The sequence below is a fragment of the Triticum aestivum genome, chromosome 4B (genome assembly GCF_018294505.1).
Source record: "Triticum aestivum cultivar Chinese Spring chromosome 4B, IWGSC CS RefSeq v2.1, whole genome shotgun sequence".
Classification (NCBI taxonomy): Eukaryota; Viridiplantae; Streptophyta; class Magnoliopsida; order Poales; family Poaceae; genus Triticum; species Triticum aestivum.
Window position 1 is genome coordinate 8700870 of NC_057804.1, and position 18227 is coordinate 8719096.

Below are 18227 nucleotides of genomic sequence, written 5' to 3' on the forward strand. Positions count from 1 at the left end.
AAACAACGGGAGCTGCAACAATTCCAACGACGGCAAGCCGGGATTCGGGGAACATTGTTGGGAATAATCTTGCCCTGGATGCGTTCCAGGTGTGTTTGTGCGTCGCGTGAGTCTATTAGAGCATCTCCGGCCGCACCCCCAACAGGCTCCCCAGGGCGACTCCGGCGTCGAAAAAAAGCCCCAGTCGTGCCCCCAAGACGTCGAAACCCGCCGGCTCGGCCCGTTTTTGAGCCCAGCGATCCCAGGACGAACCCAACACGCTGGGGGCGCTCGGGGGCTCCGGCGAAAGGGAAAAACACGCCTGGGCCAAACTGTCAGGCGAAAAGTCAAGGAAATCGTCCAGATTCGCCCACCTCCCCCACCCTCGCGCGCTCGGCCACCACCCTTGCCGACCCCGGCGCCGGCCACCGCCCAGCACCGGTAGGTAGGCCATTCCCCGCCGAAAAGGAGAGAAGGTTTCGCCACGGCAACCTCTTCACCACCTTCCGGGCAAGTTGTCCGGTGCCCCGGCCACGCAGGGCGGCATACCGACGGCTGTGCACCTATGACGCCCGCCAGGTGTTCGGCAATTTGTCTGCCCGGCCCGGTGATGGACTTGAACGACGAGGAGGCGCTCTCGGCGCTGCTGGAGGAGGAAGCCGAAGCTGACGTCCAGGAGGAGGAGCATCTCATGGTCCTCGCTGCCCTCGCCAGCCTGCTCATGAGCAATGAAAAGCCGCGGCGAGGTGGCTTGGCGCCGGGGCGGCTGAAAGCAAAGGACTGGCATCGTCTAGAAGGCTACGACATGCTCTACTCCGACTACTTCACCGACGCTCCATTGCACGGCAAGAAAACATTTCGGCGCCGTTATCGGATGAGCCGAAAGCTTTTCCTCAGGATTGTGAATTCCATCCGGGAGTTCGACAACTGCTTCAAGTGCAAGAAGGATTGCACCGGCACACTTGGATTCACCTCAATCCAGAAGTGCACGACAGCTGTGAGGATGCTTGCATATGGAGCTCCTATTGATTCACTCGACGACTATGGGCGCATGGACAAGTCCACGACTATTGAGTGTTTCTACAAGTTCTGCAGGGCAGTGGTGGTAGTGTTTGGACTGCAATACTTGCGATCACCCAATACTGAAGACACTGCTCGGATCCTAGCACAGAATGCAGCAAGATGATTTCTTGGGATGCTTGGAAGCATCGACTGCATGCATGGAAAATGGAAGAACTGTCCATTTGCTTGGCAGGGGATGTACAAAGGCGCCAAAGGCGGTTGCAGTGTGGTACTTGAGGAAGTGGCCACATAGGACCTCTGGATTTGGCACTCTTTCTTTGGGATGCCAGGAACTCACAATGACATCAACGTCCTGCAGTGCTCCCCTGTCTTTGTCAAGCTTGTTGAAGGTCATTCTCCTCTGGTGAACTTTGGGGTCAATGGGCGGCACTACAACAAGGGGTACTACCTAGCTGATGGCATCTATCCGAGATGGTCTACATTTGTGAAGACTATCTCAAACCATGTGCCTGGAGGCAAGAACTCCCACTTGGCGAAGGTTCAGGAGGCTTGCAGGAAGGACGTCGAGCGGGCATTTGGTGTGCTCCAATCTCGATTTGCTGTTGTCCGTACCCTGCTCAGACCTGGTCGAAAGATCAAATGTGGGAGATCATGACTTGTTGTGTCATCTTGCACAATATGATCACTGAGAGCAAGCAGGAAGAGTCAGTGTTTGACACTGAACCATATGACAGGCAGGGTCCTCGGACATCCGGACTATATACTTTGGCCGGACTGTTGGACTATGAAGATACAAGATAGAAGACTTTGTCCCGTGTCCGGGTGGGACTCTCCTTTGTGTGGAAGGCAAGCTTGGCGATTCGGATATGTAGATTCCCTTCTCTGTAATTGACCTGATGTAACCCTAACCCCCTCCGGTGTCTATATAAACCGGAGGATTTAGTCCATAGGACAAGAACAACAGTCATAATCATAGGCTAGCTTCTAGGGTTAGCCTCATCGATCTCATGGTAGATCAACTCTTGTAATACTCATATTATCAAGATCAATCAAGTAGGAAGTAGGGTATTACCTCCATAGAAAGGGCCCGAACCTGTGTAAACATCATGTCCCCCGCCTCCTGTTACCATTAGCCTTAGATGCACAGTTCAGGACACCCTACCCAAGATCCGCCGGTTTTGACACCGACATTGGTGCTTTCATTGAGAGTTCCACTATGACGTCGAAGATAAGGTTGATGGCTCGCCTTGTTATCAAGGACAACATCATCTCCGGGGAAGCCTTGGCCTCGGGCCAAACCCTCCATCTGGGCGGTTTCGTCATGACCGCTCGCTCGGCCGTTGAGCCCATGATGACCTCTCGGGTCATCGAAAATCATGTCCGCTTCAGCTCAGAACTTGCCGAGCAGATGGATCCGACGGAGCTATCGTCTTTGAACGAGCTCTTAGATTGCATCGCCACCCTGGGAGTCACTACGGACTACGACCAGATTGGGCTTAAACCCGATCAGAGGGAAATTAATTCCCCTCTGGTCACCCATCAGATAGCGGTGGTGGAGGACCAAAGGGATAACTCTCGTCCCATACAGAGGATGGACCATGTCCGGATTACCGAGCTCACCGAGCCGGATACCCGTTCGTGGGAAGACGTGCCCCAAATCCTCGACTTAGAACCGGACTGTGGGTCCGAAAAGTTGGGTAACATCCCGGAAGCCGGATTGTTAAATTCGGAAGCCCTTCAAGCTCTGGATTTCAGACCGGGTCAGGATTCGGATTTAAATCCGCCCACCCGCCCAGATACAAGCGATCTTTCCCATATCAAACAACAACCCCAAGAGACAGTACATCACTTTTGGGCTAGGTTCCTCCTTGTAATGAACAAGGTTAAGGACTGTCGGGAGGAAGACGCAATCTCGTTCTTTTGCGGAAATTGCACGGACAAGGGAATTATTAATGCTATAAAACACCGTCACATATCACACTTCGCTGACTTGGCGGCCATAGTACAGAAGTACTACGCAATGGAAAGCCCCTGGAAAACCTAGGCGGCCTTTTGGGACCCACTGGCTCTCACTAAACCCCTCATCCGAACAAAAAGGGTGTACCCTCATTGGCAACCCGATCCAATCATGAAGAAGTCGAAGCCCATTACAGGGCGCGGAACTGTATTGGAGGGATGGCTCAATAGGCCATGCAAAATTCACACCACACCGGATACTGTACCAACACATAGCCTTAGAGCATGTTGGATACTTCGGCAGGTGGCCAAGAGCGGCGAGGATCTCCTCATCAATAGTCCCGCAGAGCACCATTCCGCAGAAAACAACAATACAGTGTTGACAATCTTTGAGACTTTTGCCTCGAATAACAGGCGTAAGCGAACACTCCGCAGCATTGCCGAAGTCTGTCAAATTGCAGAAATAAACCCTTGGAATGACACGACCATAACTTTTAACGCTAGTGATGAACCGCAATTCAGAACAGTCCGGGCACCAGCCGCTTTAGTCCTTAGTCTAATTGTGGACGGCTTCCGGCTTACCAAAGTGCTCATGGACGGCGGTAGCGGATTAAACCTCATTTACGAGGAAACCCTCAACAAAATAGAAATAGACAAGAGCCGCATTGAGCAAAGCAGCACTACCTTCCGAGGAATCATTCCCGGACGGGTGGCACGATGTGCGGGAAAAATCACACTAGATGTGGTATTCGGCATGCCGGATAATTACAGGTCCGAAGAAATAATATTCCAAGTGGTCCCCTTCAGCAGTGGATACCATGCCCTCTTGGGGCGAGACGCATTCGCGAGCTTCCAAGCTATACCCCATTATGGGTACATGAAGCTCAAGATGCCCGGACCCAATGGAATCATCACCCTTGCCAGTTATTCGGACATAGCACTCCGCGCCGAAAACAAAACCGCCGCCCTGGCCCTCGAGGCATTGCCCAAAGCCCTCGCGGCCGAAGAACTAACTGCGTTACGCTCCAAAGTGGACAGGGATGACGTGATACTCAATAAACGATCCAAGTCCACCTCCTTTAAACTAGCGGACGAAATAGTCAAATTCCAGGTCCATCCAACGGACTCCACAAAGACAGCATCCATCGGGGCATAGCTGGACCCCACAATCGCCGCCACATTGCGAACATTCCTACGCAAGAATTGGGACATCTTCTTCTGGCATCTCTCAGACATGCCAGGAATCCCATGTAGGCTGGCCGAGCATAGCCTCAACATATTGATGGGATATAAACCGGTCAAACAGGCACTCAGACGCTTTTCTAAACCCAAACGACAAGCCATGGGAGAGGAGCTGGCCAAGCTACTTGAAGCCGGATTCATCAGAGAAATTAAACACCCGGATTGGCTAGCCAACCTGGTGATGGTACCAAAGAAGGACAAATCCTGGCGCCTGTGTGTTGATTTTAAAGACCTCAACAAGGCCTTCCCGAAGGATCCCTTCCCTCTCCCCTGCATTGATCAGATCATTGACGCTACCGCAGGACACGACTCACTGTGTTTCCTCGATGCATACTCCGGATACCATCAAATCAAGATGGCGGAGTCGGATCAAGCCGCAACGGCCTTCATCACTCCATACGGCCCTTTTTCCTTCAACACTATGCCTTTCGGGCTTAAAAACGCCGGGGCAACCTACCAACACATGATTCAAACATGCCTAGAGAAACAAATCGGCAAAATAGTTGAAGCATATGTGGACAACGTGGCCATTAAGACCAGACACGTCGAGTCTTCAATAGACAATCTGAGGCTCACATTCGACAACCTCCGAACATACGACATCAAGCTCAATCCGGAAAAATGTGTTTTCGGCGTCCCCGCCAGAAAGTTGTTAGGTTTCATCGTTTCCCATAGAGGAATTGAAGAAAACCACGCCAAAATCCGAGCTTTGTCAGAGTTGGCTACACCAACAGATCTTAAACAAATCCAGAAACTAACTGGATGCGTGGCAGCCTTAAGCCGCTTTATATCCAGATTGGGAGAAAAGGCACTGCCCCTCTATTGCCTTCTTCGACGCACCGAACACTTCGAGTGGACGGACACAGCGACGGCCGGACTGGAAGAAATAAAAACTCTATTATCGAACAATCCAATCCTGGCTGCACCAAGCGTAGGTGAACCCATGTTACTATACATAGCCGCAACACAGCAAGTTGTGAGCGCAGCGCTCGTCGTCGAACGAGAGGAGACGGACACAAGTTCCCGCTTCAAAAGCCGGTATACTACGTATCCATTGTCCTCACACCATACAAATCTTGGTAACCCCATGATCAATAAATAGCATACGCGGTCTTCATGGCATCCCCAAAACTACGGCACTACTTTCAAGAGTGTTAAATCACGGTGGCCTCTGAAGTCCCACTCAATGACATAATAAACAACCGCGATGCAACTGGTCGGATTGCTAAGTGGGGCATCGAGCTCCTCCCATTCCACATCACATATAAACCATGGTAGGCCATTAAATCACAAGTACTGGCCGAGTTTGTCACCGAATGGACAGAGGCCGAACTCCCTAAAGAGTACGGTGCATACTCAAATTGGATCATGCACTTCGACGGCTCTAAAATGCTTACAGGTCTGGGAGTAGGTGTTGTCCTAACATCCCACACCGGAAATACTGTCCAATACGTGCTCCAAATATTATATACAGACTCCAACAATGCAGCCGAATACGAGGCTCTGTTGCATGGTCTTCGGATGGCCGTCTCCATGGGCATCAAACGCCTGGAAGTGCGTGGGGATTCAAACCTCACAATATCTCAAATAAATGGAGACTTCCATGCCAAAGATCTGAAAATCGCGGCTTATCGAAATGTCGTCCTCAAAATGTCAGCCCGATTCGAGGGGCTCAAATTCCATCATGTGGTTCGAGAAAACAATCAAGCAGCGGATGTTCTCGCCCGCATTGGCGCCAAGCGCGACCTAGTCCCACCTAACATCTTTCTGGAAAGGCTTTTTAAGCCATCCCTGGTGTGGCAAGGGGAGACCGGCCATACTAGCCCGGATCCTAACACAACCCCAGATACCGAAGACACTCACATAGTCGAGGGCTCCGCCACCGAAATAACACCCTCGACCCATCTAATTATGGCTGTCATCGCCCCATGGACCGAGCCCTTCTTAGCCTACTTTAATAGGCAAGAACTCCTCGAGGACTGAAACGAGGCACGCTGCATAGTTCGGTGCTCTAAAGCCTATAAAGTCCATGAGGGAGAACTCTATAAGAGAAGCGCTACCAGAGTTCTTCAAAGATGTATCTCCGAAGAGGAAGGGCGACAGCTCTTGGCGGAAATTCATGCCGGACTCGGCGGTCACCACGCCGCAGCTCCGGCCCTTGTAAGCAAGGCCTTCCGTATATGTTTTAATTGGCCAACATCCCGGGCAGACGCACAGGACCTCGTCCAACATTGCGTCGGATGTCAGCTTTTCGCCAACCAGAGCCATATGCCGCCTACCGCTCTTCAAAAAATCCCCATAACTTGGCCTTTTGCTGTCTGGAGGCTGGATATGGTCGGACCTCTTAAAGGGGGAAGCCATAAGAAAAAATATTTGTTGGTCATGGTGGATAAATTCACCAAATGAATAGAAGCCAAACCCGTTAAAACGGCCAAATCCGGACCAGTGATAGACTTTATATCGGGTGTCGTACACCGTTATGGTGTCCCCCACAGCATCATCACTGATAATGGCTCCAATTTTAAAGTCGATGAGGTGAAAACTTGGTGCGCCAACTTGGGCATTAAGCTCGATTACGCCTCTGTCTATCACCATCAAACAAACGGTCAACTCGAATGCACCAACGGTCTTATTATGAGTGGCATTAAACCCAGACTAGTGCGATCCTTAAAAGAATTAGACATGCACTGGGTCGAGGAGCTCGACTCCATACTCTAGGGCTACGGACCATGCCAAACTGCACTATCGGATATACACCCTTCTTCGTGATGTACGACGCAGAGGCTGTATTGCCCTGCGATATTATTCATGACTCACCTCGAGTGCGCATGTACGAAGAGAGAGAGGCCGAGTTGGATCGGAGGGACAATTTAGATGCCTTCTAGGAGGAGCGCGATGTCGCAAAAGCACGTTCCACATTCTATCAACAACAGGCTCGCAGGTATCAAAGCAGAGAAGTACGGGCCAAAACTTATAATATTGGCGAACTAGTACTACGCCTACCGGAGAAGAAAAAGGACAAGCTCAAGCCCAAATGAGAGGGTCCCTTCATCATTGATAAAGTTCTCACTGGAAGAGCGTACCGCCAGCATGACGTAGCAGATAACCGACTCGAGCCAAACCCATGGAACGCGGCCAGACTCCGACGATTCTACACCTAGCGCTGAACTCTTTGTTCATCTCCTTTCCTCTGTTCTTTTTTACTTACTTTTAATTCGTATACTCTCCCTTCTATTTTTTAGCCCTAAAGCTATAGTGTGACTCAATTACACACTCGTGATGCACCAACTTTAAAATATGTGCGCTCGTTATACCTGGGGCTTCTTGTACAGAAGCTTAATATAATTACATTCTGGGCTTCACGCTCATTGCATATGTGTCTTTCTTCCGTATGCACCTTTTATTCGCCATTATATGCATCGATATGACTTAAGTTATGGCCAAGCTAGGTTGCCTGGCTCTTGTGTTTATGCCCTACGTTCCCGTTAATTCGGCTAGGGCATAAGGGGAGCACCTCTGCGATTGTTACTGTTGGGTCCTCCGAATGTGTACCTCAGACTGAGTGAAGCCGAAAGCTAGCGGTCTTAAGGGAATATTCGACCAATGAACTAAAGATGTCTTTTACCTTTCATAATACAACCCCCCAGATGTTTTCACACACTGTGCTTTCAACCGTAGTTCGGACATGCACATTAATGCATGCGTACCCAGGGAAAGGAACTCTTAATGGAACTATTCTCTCTGAAAGATGTTTATTACTACCCATGTAATATAACATAACTAGTTGGGTACTTGTCTGTTCAAGCAACTATGAACCCTACGCCTGGTTTCCACGCGTACCCCGGTTTCTATAACCGAGCGGGTATTCAGAAACACTCTGGACTGTTGAGTTAGGAGGTCGAAGCGAAAAGGTCCGCCATGACAAATGATTTACAATCTGGCTAGGGACAAAATATGTCCATCGAAGTACATAGTCACTTTGAGTAAGACATTTCTTCTTCTATGCCCTCCAACAGGCTGTCTAGTCAACAGTCTTGCTGCGAATATTTTGCGGCTAATTCTACCTGGTCATATACCAGGATAATGGGAATTTCGTTCCCATCTGAACCTACAGGTCCGACCCAGGCCATACGATTCGGATCAAGCTTGGTGTACCACGTCTTTACCATCGCTAAAGCTTCTCTCGCACCTAGTCGACAAGCAGATATCTTCCATAGTCAGAAGCGCCGCCGTGCTCCCTTAAGCAGCTGTACAAGCTCCCCCATGTCTCCTGGCAGGGAGACGGAAGGCCACAAGGCTTTGGCGACACCATGCATAACCTGCCGAACTTGCCCATGCAGTTGCGAAAAGCACTTGCAGCATATCGCCTGATCATCTGGGCATCTCCTCTCTAGGACGGCCAGTCAGCATACCTACAGACATAACGTTGTTATACTATTTCTTCGCCGAATTATATATAAAATAAAATAGTTCGTTCGAGCACATACTGAAAATGCCGCGTTGAAGCCTCTTATTCTCCTTCACGGAGTCAGCTAGCTGAGCGTGAACATCTTTTAATTCTACGCTAAGACGGGTATTGGCATCCAGGAGATCATTTTTCTCATGCCTGACCCGTGTAAGTATACGCTCGCCAACATCTTGATGCCTTTGAGCTCTCTGTTCATCCTCTTGTAGGATATCCGGTTTCACTCCGGAATTATCTGCAGAATCTGTCATCAGATCGGCAATGTGTCAAAACCACCGGTATACGTGATCACGTTTTTCAATAGAGAAAAGTATTACCAGTCGAGGACTTCTTGGATCCCTTTAATTTGGTAGTTTTTGCCCTTAGTTGGGTTTGATACCTCTCCGGCTCTTGAGATAGCAGGTTATTCTTCTCTCAAAGAACCTGTTTATAGAATGATCCTTAAATCAGTTGTATCAACTGTTTCAAGTCTATGGGGCTAATGATATACATAATTATCATATTTTACTTACCCGTATATCTTTCAAATACTGGTCTGTGGCTCTAGCAAGCCCATCTCGAGCATCTTGGATGTACGCATCACCCGAGCTGAAGGCATTGAAACCTTCTTTGGAGAAATCAGGGTCGTGGAGTGTGGTCCGCCAATGCCGATGATTCATGGCGCTCTCTAGTTCGGAGTTTGTAGCGGATATTCTATCCGAATCCTCTATATGAGGGCTGTCCGGTGTCGCTCCCATATTAACCTCCGCCCTCGAGGCCGGCCCTAGAGCCCGGATGGTGGAGGCACGGCGAGTAGGATCCCCGGATATTGTCCGGCGGATGCTCTTCCTACTAAGACACGAAGGACAGTGTCATACTTTAAGATGACTGTTCTGGAGCACGTTTAAAACCATACCTCTTTGATAATGGTTCTGCCGCATTTCTGCTCGCCTTCCTTTTTGGAAGCCTACCTGGCGTAGGTGCTCCCCGTCCATGAGTTGCCTCAGGTTCGACATGGTGCGCCGACCGCCTTCCCTTTAATAAACATAAGCATTTTGTGCTGTGGGTAAGGCGGAAGGAGGGAATCCTTTTTGGAAATAAGTCTCCTACATGTGATACTAGGAGGAGGCTAGGATAGTCAGCAATGATGGCCACTTCGGTGTCGTCACAACTTGCCTGGTAGAACACCCCTTCAACAAGCTCCACAAATATATCCAGATCCACTTCGAATCCGGGGTCAAGGGCTCGGTTACGATCCTCTTGCTGTGGAGCCGGGTTGTTGATCTCCTTGGAAAACTTCCGCCATTCCTGTTAAGGAAGGGCAGAGTAAAAAAATTATGCTAAAGGACTGGAAGAACGGATAGAGTTGAGTAAGGGGTAGCAACTTATGCAGTTGGGACGGTTGTACATGGAAAATCCGTCCCGTGGCTTAATACAGATGAACTCCTCTTCTTATCCTTTAATAACTCGGAAAGTATTTTCACTAGAGCATTGGTGGAGTCCGGGCCTTTCCTACCACATCGGGGAGCGTCGTCTTCACCATTGAAGTACCACATGGGATGCCCTCGGTACAGGAGTGGTTGTACCCCCCGCATTATGCATACGGACATAACCTCGATTATTGTTAATCCGGATGTAGCAGACATCCGTATCTGGCTCATCAGTTGCGGGACCTTTCTGCTATCTTCCTCCTTGGGGCTCCGGGGACGCCAATTGCGGCCCTTCACCAATGGAGTATTTGTGAACTCAGGAAGACCCATTCGAACTGGGTTAGGAAGGGAGACGTCCTCTATGTAGAACCATTCGGAAGGCCATTCTTCGGATACCTTCTTCGGTGTGCTGGATTGGTATCCGGTCCCCGCGATGCACCATATCTCGGCTCCACCAACTTGGAATATTGATCCCTCTTGGTTACGAGGGACGAGGTAGAACAACCTCTTCCATAGCTCAAAATGAGCTTCGCAACCCAAAAAAAGCTCGCAAAGGGCGACATCGCCTGCGATATGCAGGATCGAGTCTGGGGTGAAGTTATGTAGCTGGAGGCCATAGTAGTCCAAGAACCTGCGGAGGAATGGATGGATTGGAAATCCGACGCCCCTCAGCAGATAAGGGACAAGGCATACTCGCTCCCCCGCAGATGGATTAGGGAAAATCTCCGCTTGCTCCCCGCCGTCAAAAGTAGCTAATCCGGCTCGGACGGGGACTAGGTATGCAGGTGGGAGGAACCCCTGGGTTTGCAGCTTCACTAATTGACCATGGGATGCGGTGCACTTCTCCCAATCACCCGGCTTGGCGCTGTGAGGGCGGGAGGAGGAGCTGCGGGGTCCGGCCATGTTGGGATGGTATTTTCAGGCGCGCTCTGATGATTCTTCGCTTGGGGAGGATGGTGTGGATTAGATCTGAAGATCCCCGTCTCTTTAAATAGACAGTTTATTTAAGTAGTTAGGGTGGCAAGTGTAAAAAATCCACGACTCCTCACATTCGCTTGACACGTGGAAGCTGGAAATTATTCAAGTACAGAAGCCAAGGGAGTGTAACATTAAATGAGGAGCCGGTTACTGCTCTTTGCAACAGGTACGCTGGAAGAATTCGGAGGAAGAATCAGCCTTGCAATGCAGAAGACAATCTGCGTGCCGGACTCATCGACATTGAAGCCTGGTTCGGGGGCTACTGAGGGAGTCCTGGATTAGGGGGTCCTCAGACATCCGGACTATATACCTTGGCCGGACTGTTGGACTATGCAGATACAAGATAGAAGACTTCATCCCGTGTCCGGGTGGGACTCTCCTTTGCGTGGAAGGCAAGCTTGGCGATTCGGATATGTAGATTCCCTTCTCTATAACCGACCTGATGTAACCCTAACCCCCTCCGGTGTCTATATAAACCAGAGGGTTTAGTCCGTAGGACAAGAACAACAATCATAATCATAGGCTAGCTTCTAGGGTTAGCCTCATTGATCTCGTGGTAGATCAACTCTTGTAATAATCATATCATCAAGATCAATCAAGCAGGAAGTAGGGTATTACCTTCATAGAGAGGGCCCGAACCTGGGTAAACATCGTGTCCCCCGCCTCCTGTTACCATTAGCCTTAGACGCACAGTTCGGGACCCCCTACGCGAGATCCGCCGGTTTTGACACCGACAGTACTCTTGCGCAAGTTGATCATCAGCTACCGATAACCTGGACTGCCTTTCTCAATATGCGTCAGGAGATCCGAGACCCACAGATGCATCAACAACTGCAGCATGATCTGGTGGAGTACCTATGAGGCTCAAGAGCAACACCTAGCTCGACGTGTGATGAAATAAGAGTTTTTATTTGTTGAACTTAATTTGTATTGAATTATTTGTTGCTGAACTATATGATTTCTATTGATTTTCGGTAATGAACTATGTGATAAAAAATTACTTCTATTGAATTTGCGTCCAACCACGGCGAATAATGGCCGATTTGCGCCGATATCGGGCTGATTTGTTGTCGAAACTGGGCCGAAAAGCGGGCGCTTTGCGGAACAGATGGGGACCCAATCGTCCCTAGCGCCGATTTTTGCTCCGGCTCGCCCCTAGGTGACGATTTTCAGGCCTTCTCGGGGGGCAACGGCTGGAGATGCTCTTAGCAGGTTAGTTCGTGCATGTAGTTGTGTCATTTTAGTAGTGGATGCTGGCCGAGTCATCCGTAGGAGCTATTCGAGGAGGTGGGCGTGCGTGTGTGTGTGTGCGTGCGTGGTTTAGGTTAGTGGCCTCCGGCACTGTGTGTGTCTGCTACTTAAGCGGCTGTAATCAGTTTGTGAGATGCGGTGTGTCACCGAGCAGTTTGAGCTGGGAATAGAAAAGGCCGTACATGCGGCAATGCCGTTCGTCACCTGAAAAAAATCGGGTGTCCACCTCTCCGTCGTCTACCTCTGTCCGCGACCGAGCGAGCGAGAGGGAGGGATGGCGAGCTGGTCCGGGGTTAGTCCCAACAATCGTCACCATGGATTAAGATGGCCGAAGACTTCCTGTATAATTTACCTATAAGCGCAGACGCCTCTCCAAACACCTGCAGCGTGCATTTGACAAAGTTTCCGTCGGTCTGATGACTATAATTTTTGGCTAGCCGAATATTTGGCAAGGCCCTTGGGCTGAATTCGAACACATTTTTTCGTCGTTGAATTGACAGCTCGGCCCGTCTACAGACCATCGTCCGGATAGACGCTCCCTTCCGAGCACCCGTTTGGAGGTGGGACCACACAGGCTGAGAACCCGGACAAGCTGTCAAGGCTTTCACCCGACGCCATCGCTATCCAGCGGCAGTTTCCCGTTTCCAAGCTCATCAATGGCAAACGCCTCCGCAAGACCCTGAGCAATACAAGGGGCTCCATCACCCCTCCACTCCTCGTCCATTCCGCCGACGCCACAGCAGCTAATTCCCCAGCACGCCGTGCCTTCCGACCCCGGCCCGCCTGCCTCCTCCCGGACCTCCTAGCCATGTCGGCCGACGAGATCAGGGCCGAGATCAACACCCTTATCGCCTCCAAGTTCGCCGAGGTGAGTCCCCTCCCTTCAATCAACGTCCCATGTACACCCCGTGTGGTTGTGGACTGGAATCGCTGGGAATTAATTGCCGTCTTCAATCGGTTTTGGCCGGCCGGCTACCTGACCTGACCTGACCATTGCTCTGCCGTGGTGGATCTAGGGTACGGTGGATCAGTATTTCTTGCAGCTGTACGTGATGTGGAGGTACCGGAAGATACGCAAGGGCCTGGTCGTCGAGGTCATTGAACGCTACCTCCACGACGCCGACAAGATCCTCACCGAAATCGCCGTCTTGCTGTCGGCACCCCTCTCCCTCTCGTCTCGTCATTCTCGTCTCTTCGGTTATAAACTGATCTTGTCTGTTTCTCTGCTCTGATGTTCGCAGGAACCAGCCCCAGCTGGACTACGACAAGGTGGAGGGGATCGCGGAAAAGCTCGAGGGGTGCAGCAGCAGCAGGTGATGATGACGAGACAAATTAACCCCCTTTCCATGTTGTCCCCGCCCTTTTTTTTCAACTCTAAGTTTGTATCTCCGCTGCATCAATGTTGACATTCAGATTTGTTTGTCATGGGTACGGGGATACGGATACCGGAACGGCATTTTCTAAAAATGGACTTACGGGGATACGACAAGTATATGCGTAGATGATGAACAAAATAGTTCAATGGTGCATTACAAACTAAATTAATAATAAGTTCGAATATAGATATTATAAAATGCCAAGTTGAATGCCAAGGCTACAAACTTCAGACACTTCATCTCCTATATATCATATCTCTTGCTCAAATTCGGGCTGATCAGGTGCCAGATCAACACCTTCAAATACGACAACACAGCGAAATTAAGCTTTCAAGACCATCTCCACCAACATCCCACATTCTGCTTGTCCCACTCTCATAATCTTTGGACTTCCTTCAAAGTAGACATAAGTTATTGTGCATAAAACCAAATTCTCAGCTCGTTCAGTAACCAGCCTATTTCTTTTAGTGCTCCAATTCCTCTCAAAACAAGAGGATGATGATGGCTGCCCAACTAGCTTCAAGGCTAAATCTTTTAACGCCGGAGTGTGCACACCATAAGTTACCCACCATTGCTTTGGATCAAAATTAGCTCTCTCTCTCTCTCTCTCTCTCTCTCTCTCTCTCTATATATATATATATATATATATATATATATATATATATATATATATATATATATATATATATATATATTGCTTCTGGATCTTCGAAGGTATTCATAAAAGTGAGAAATCAGCAAATTGTTTCTTCACTTTCCGCATGTCAGCTGGATTTGAAAAAAAAAACTGCTTAGTACCCGTTTTCTGTAATTTCAGCGTCATTGTTGCCGCTGACACAACCAGGAACTTCATCAATCCAGCTTGAAGTGTAATACTTTGGGTTCACAGTGTGTCCCATACAATGAAGGGAAGTGTAACTCTTGGTCCAGCGAACTGTCAAAATGTTATTAACAACATCATGAAATGGTGATTCTTTTTTTTTCTTTTTTTGAATGAAGTCTTTGAGCAAAAAATAAAAGAAAGAAAAAAGAACAAAAAATTCAAAAGGAAGAACTAGATTACAACAAGTACAACCATGCTTCCCAGTGCTCCTTTCTTTCACCCGGACAGGTAGCAACTTTCACCTTCTCTATCACGGTGTCCCATATCTCGTAGATAAGATGGAGAAATGATTTATCTGTGCCGGTTGTCCTTATCATCGGGCAAACGGGTTCAGTGAAGGAAAGAATTAACTTATATTATCGCACCACTCCTCATTAAGAATCATTTTTTTCACGGATGATCCTTTCTCCAAATCACCCTCTTTATAATTATTCCACTCATCAGAAATAACCATCTCATCAAGACATGACTTGATTAATAGGAATCTCTTCAACATGATATAAAGAGTTGCAAATGTTGTCTCTGCAATTCCAAGAAATTTGTGCTTCCTGAACACATTGCACATGGACAACCTCATGTTGTGATTCAAGACCCAATTTTTCATATAGAAGGCATCATCTCCAGCTTCTTTTATCCATTTAAATTCAGTATTTTCACCAACAAAGTTCTTCGGATCACATATGTCCTTCATTACAAGCTTGAAGGTTTGCACAAGACATGGAGTCCAGAAAATATTTTCGTAATCTGTTTCAATCCTCAAGCCAACATATTTGCAATTTGATTTATTGTCGGCGATAACCTGGACCACATTCTTTGATATGACCTATGCAATTACTTCCTTCAACCTATCAAATATGTATTCCTTGGTTTTCACCATTCAAAATAAAGAACTAGAAATTGTCAGCAACAAACAGCGAGCATTGTACAACACAAACAAGCAGAAGAGAAGGTAAAAATAGTTGTCTAATAAGCCTTACCTCTTTTTCAGTATTCACTGCTTCTAGGAACATTGGAACACCCTATGTCATAGCTATGATGTTCAAAATAGGGTGCCGTTGAGGATCATCCATCACTTGCATATTCACTCCCTTGAAGAGCCATGTCATCTTGATAGGCTCAAGCATCCTCTCAACATGTAACTTCACCTTCTGCAGAAATGTGGTCCTCAATGCATCATATGATTGATCTGAAAAAATGCATCATATGATGGAGGCACATAGCCCCCCAATTTTTTTTTGAATCATAACTGCAAGAGGCAGGGTTTCTTTCCAAATTGAAGGGATGTGCTATAAAATAGAAGTGCGCAACACAATCAGCATGCTTGCAAGGTGAAAACCACTAGTACAATAGAACATAGTATAAGATTAATAAGATGCACATCTCCTGTATATATAGAACATCCTTGCAATCTGGGAATCAACAATGTATCTCTCTTCAGCAGTAAAACTATCCAAGATACTGGTCTGCTTTCCCTTTCTTTTTTCGCTGATAATGGCAAACTCGGATCTTCATAAGGAGGTAGGGAGATTAATTTAATTTTTGGTGCACTATTGGCTACCGCTGCACTAGCTTCACGATCTTCCTTGCGAAGTTTCTCAAGAAGAGGATAAGCAATTTTGGTGCATATCTTCACACCAGCACCTGTAGTCTTCCAAAGATGTATGCTCTCACTCTTGAATAACTTACAGGGGAAATCCCCGTCACTAAAGTGGCAGTCAAATCTTTCATTCCCTCCATATCGTGTAACATGAACCCACAGGGGAAACTTAGGATTAGAATAGTGGTTCTCCTATGTATCATCGGCAGTCCCATATCCAAACCCAGCAACAGAAGATTGGGTGTTCGATCCAGACGCCATTCAATAACATCGAGAAAATATATGATCATATAAATTCATCGGACAGTTGAGAAAAAAAATTAATCCAGTACATGTTGACCCTTGATGGATAGTTTGATCAGACACAAGCAATCCACCGAAGCAATAGATATAGCAGTATACCAGAAGATGATGTCAAGATTGCTAAGTTGTACACCACTAGATGAAACATGCACGTTCCTTTACACTGCTACTTGGCTTAGCCCGCTAGCCTAGCAGCAATGGAGCTTGCATGCAAAATGGAGATGCATGTAGATGGATGGAGACAGGGAGACTTACGGCGAGATGCTGCATCATGTCGTTGTTGCCGGCGGCGTAGAGAGATCGGCAGATCGCAGCAACTGACAGATGATGGCGATAGCTGATAGGACTCGTACGTATGGTGTATTTTGACGATCAGCGACCAGACACTGATATCAGGCGGCCCACGTCAGCCTCCCGATGGGCTTCGGATCAAGTACTTGATCGTGGTAACAGCCCCATACTATCCCTGCCGTATCCCCTTCGTCTCACAGTCGTTTTCTCTTTATTTTTATTTTTATTTTTCTTAATTCAAAAAAGGGACACATCAGGATATGTGTATCCTCAGCGTATGGGTGTGTATCCCCGTTCTAGACGTGTATCCTCCATCGATTCGGCACACATGTGCAGTATCCCTGCAACATAGATGGGCATGCCGTTTGTGGTGTTTGCGCTGTGGTGTAGTCGTAGGTTGAAGCAGTGCCCAGTTTAGTTGTGTTTTGTGTAACGAAAGTACTGGTATTCATTCCAAGGGCAATGTTATGGCTCGGACAGGAATTACTTTGTCATCTTGTGAGCATTCCTGCTATTAATGATATGCTATTCCGTTCATGGTAGTGTTTTCTGTTTTGTCCTTGTTTCTGTTCAGATGTGTCGGTGTGGTGTCATTTGCGGCTGTCGTATACACATAAGTACAAGAGCTGAGGATATTTGTGTTTCCAGTAACGGAATTTTCGGTATTCCTGCCAATGGCAATGCTATAGCTCGTCAAGGAAAACATTTGTCATTCTGCAAGCAATTCTTGTATTAATGATATATGCTATATGTAACGCCAATGTTCTATTCTGGTTTCTTCACTGCATCAATGTTCTTTCTATTGGAGTACTCAGATACATTGGTGCAGGGTGTGTGCATTATGGGGGCACGTGGCTCATGTCATTCGCGCCATTGTATAGCCATAATTAGAAGAGCCGAATTTAGTTGTGTTTTGTGTAAGAGAAATATCGATATTCATGCCAATCTTATGTCTCAGCAAGTTGAACTTTGTCGGTTTTTAAAAATCTATGATACTACTTATCTGCTATCGCATGCAAGTCCTAGTTTTTTTGGTTTATCAACAATTTGTTGCGTTGACAATTGTGAAGGGAATTGGCCCCTCGAGAATAGTATTATGGCATTGCAAATGTGCTTATGTGTATCAACATGACCCAGTAGCATTTAATAAATTTCTGATTTTCCGATCTTCCTGTTTTGGGCATAACCAGTGTTGGTGCTAAGAGAGTCAACCTCTCGTGCGTGGAGTACTTACATCCTGAGGCAAAAACCAAAGAAGGGTCAGTACTCATTATGTACTATGTTGCACAATAACTATTCTTTACACACACACACACACACACTCTCTCTCTCTCTCTCTCTATCTCTCGCTCTGGTCTCGGGTACTGACTGGTCTTATCTGTTCTCTGCTCTATGATTCACAGGGACCAGCCAGTGCTGGACTTCGACAGGGTGGACGCCCTCGTGCAGCAGCTCAAGGGGTGTAGCTCCAGGT

General features: G+C 47.9%; 1 protein-coding gene and 1 long non-coding RNA gene across 2 annotated transcripts in view; both read left to right on the plus strand.

Moving 5' to 3' along the window:
* The first annotated feature begins 589 nt into the window (after positions 1–589).
* Positions 590–18046, plus strand: LOC123089869 (uncharacterized). Its single transcript, XM_044511428.1, has 5 exons — positions 590–751; positions 12878–13171; positions 13320–13456; positions 13545–13616; positions 17944–18046. Exons 1-5 carry the CDS (start codon positions 590–592, stop codon positions 18044–18046), a joined length of 768 nt encoding a protein of 255 aa, XP_044367363.1.
* Positions 18047–18155: 109 nt separating this feature from the next.
* Positions 18156–18227, plus strand: part of LOC123094186 (uncharacterized) — a 1809-nt gene continuing 1737 nt past the window's right edge. The window contains exon 1 of the long non-coding RNA XR_006445765.1: positions 18156–18225. This is a non-coding gene — a long non-coding RNA (uncharacterized lncRNA). The remainder of the gene's footprint in view (positions 18226–18227) is intronic.

Excerpts from the sequence above, each read along its gene's own strand:
- LOC123089869 (XM_044511428.1), top strand. The coding sequence starts at position 590 with ATGGACTTGAACGACGAGGAGGCGCTCTCGGCGCTGCTGGAGGAGGAA. Across the intron at positions 13,172-13,319 it reads TCGCCTCCAAGTTCGCCGAG|GGTACGGTGGATCAGTATTT; the intron begins GTGAGTCCCCTC and ends TGGTGGATCTAG. Across the intron at positions 13,457-13,544 it reads ACCGAAATCGCCGTCTTGCT|GAACCAGCCCCAGCTGGACT; the intron begins GTCGGCACCCCT and ends TGATGTTCGCAG.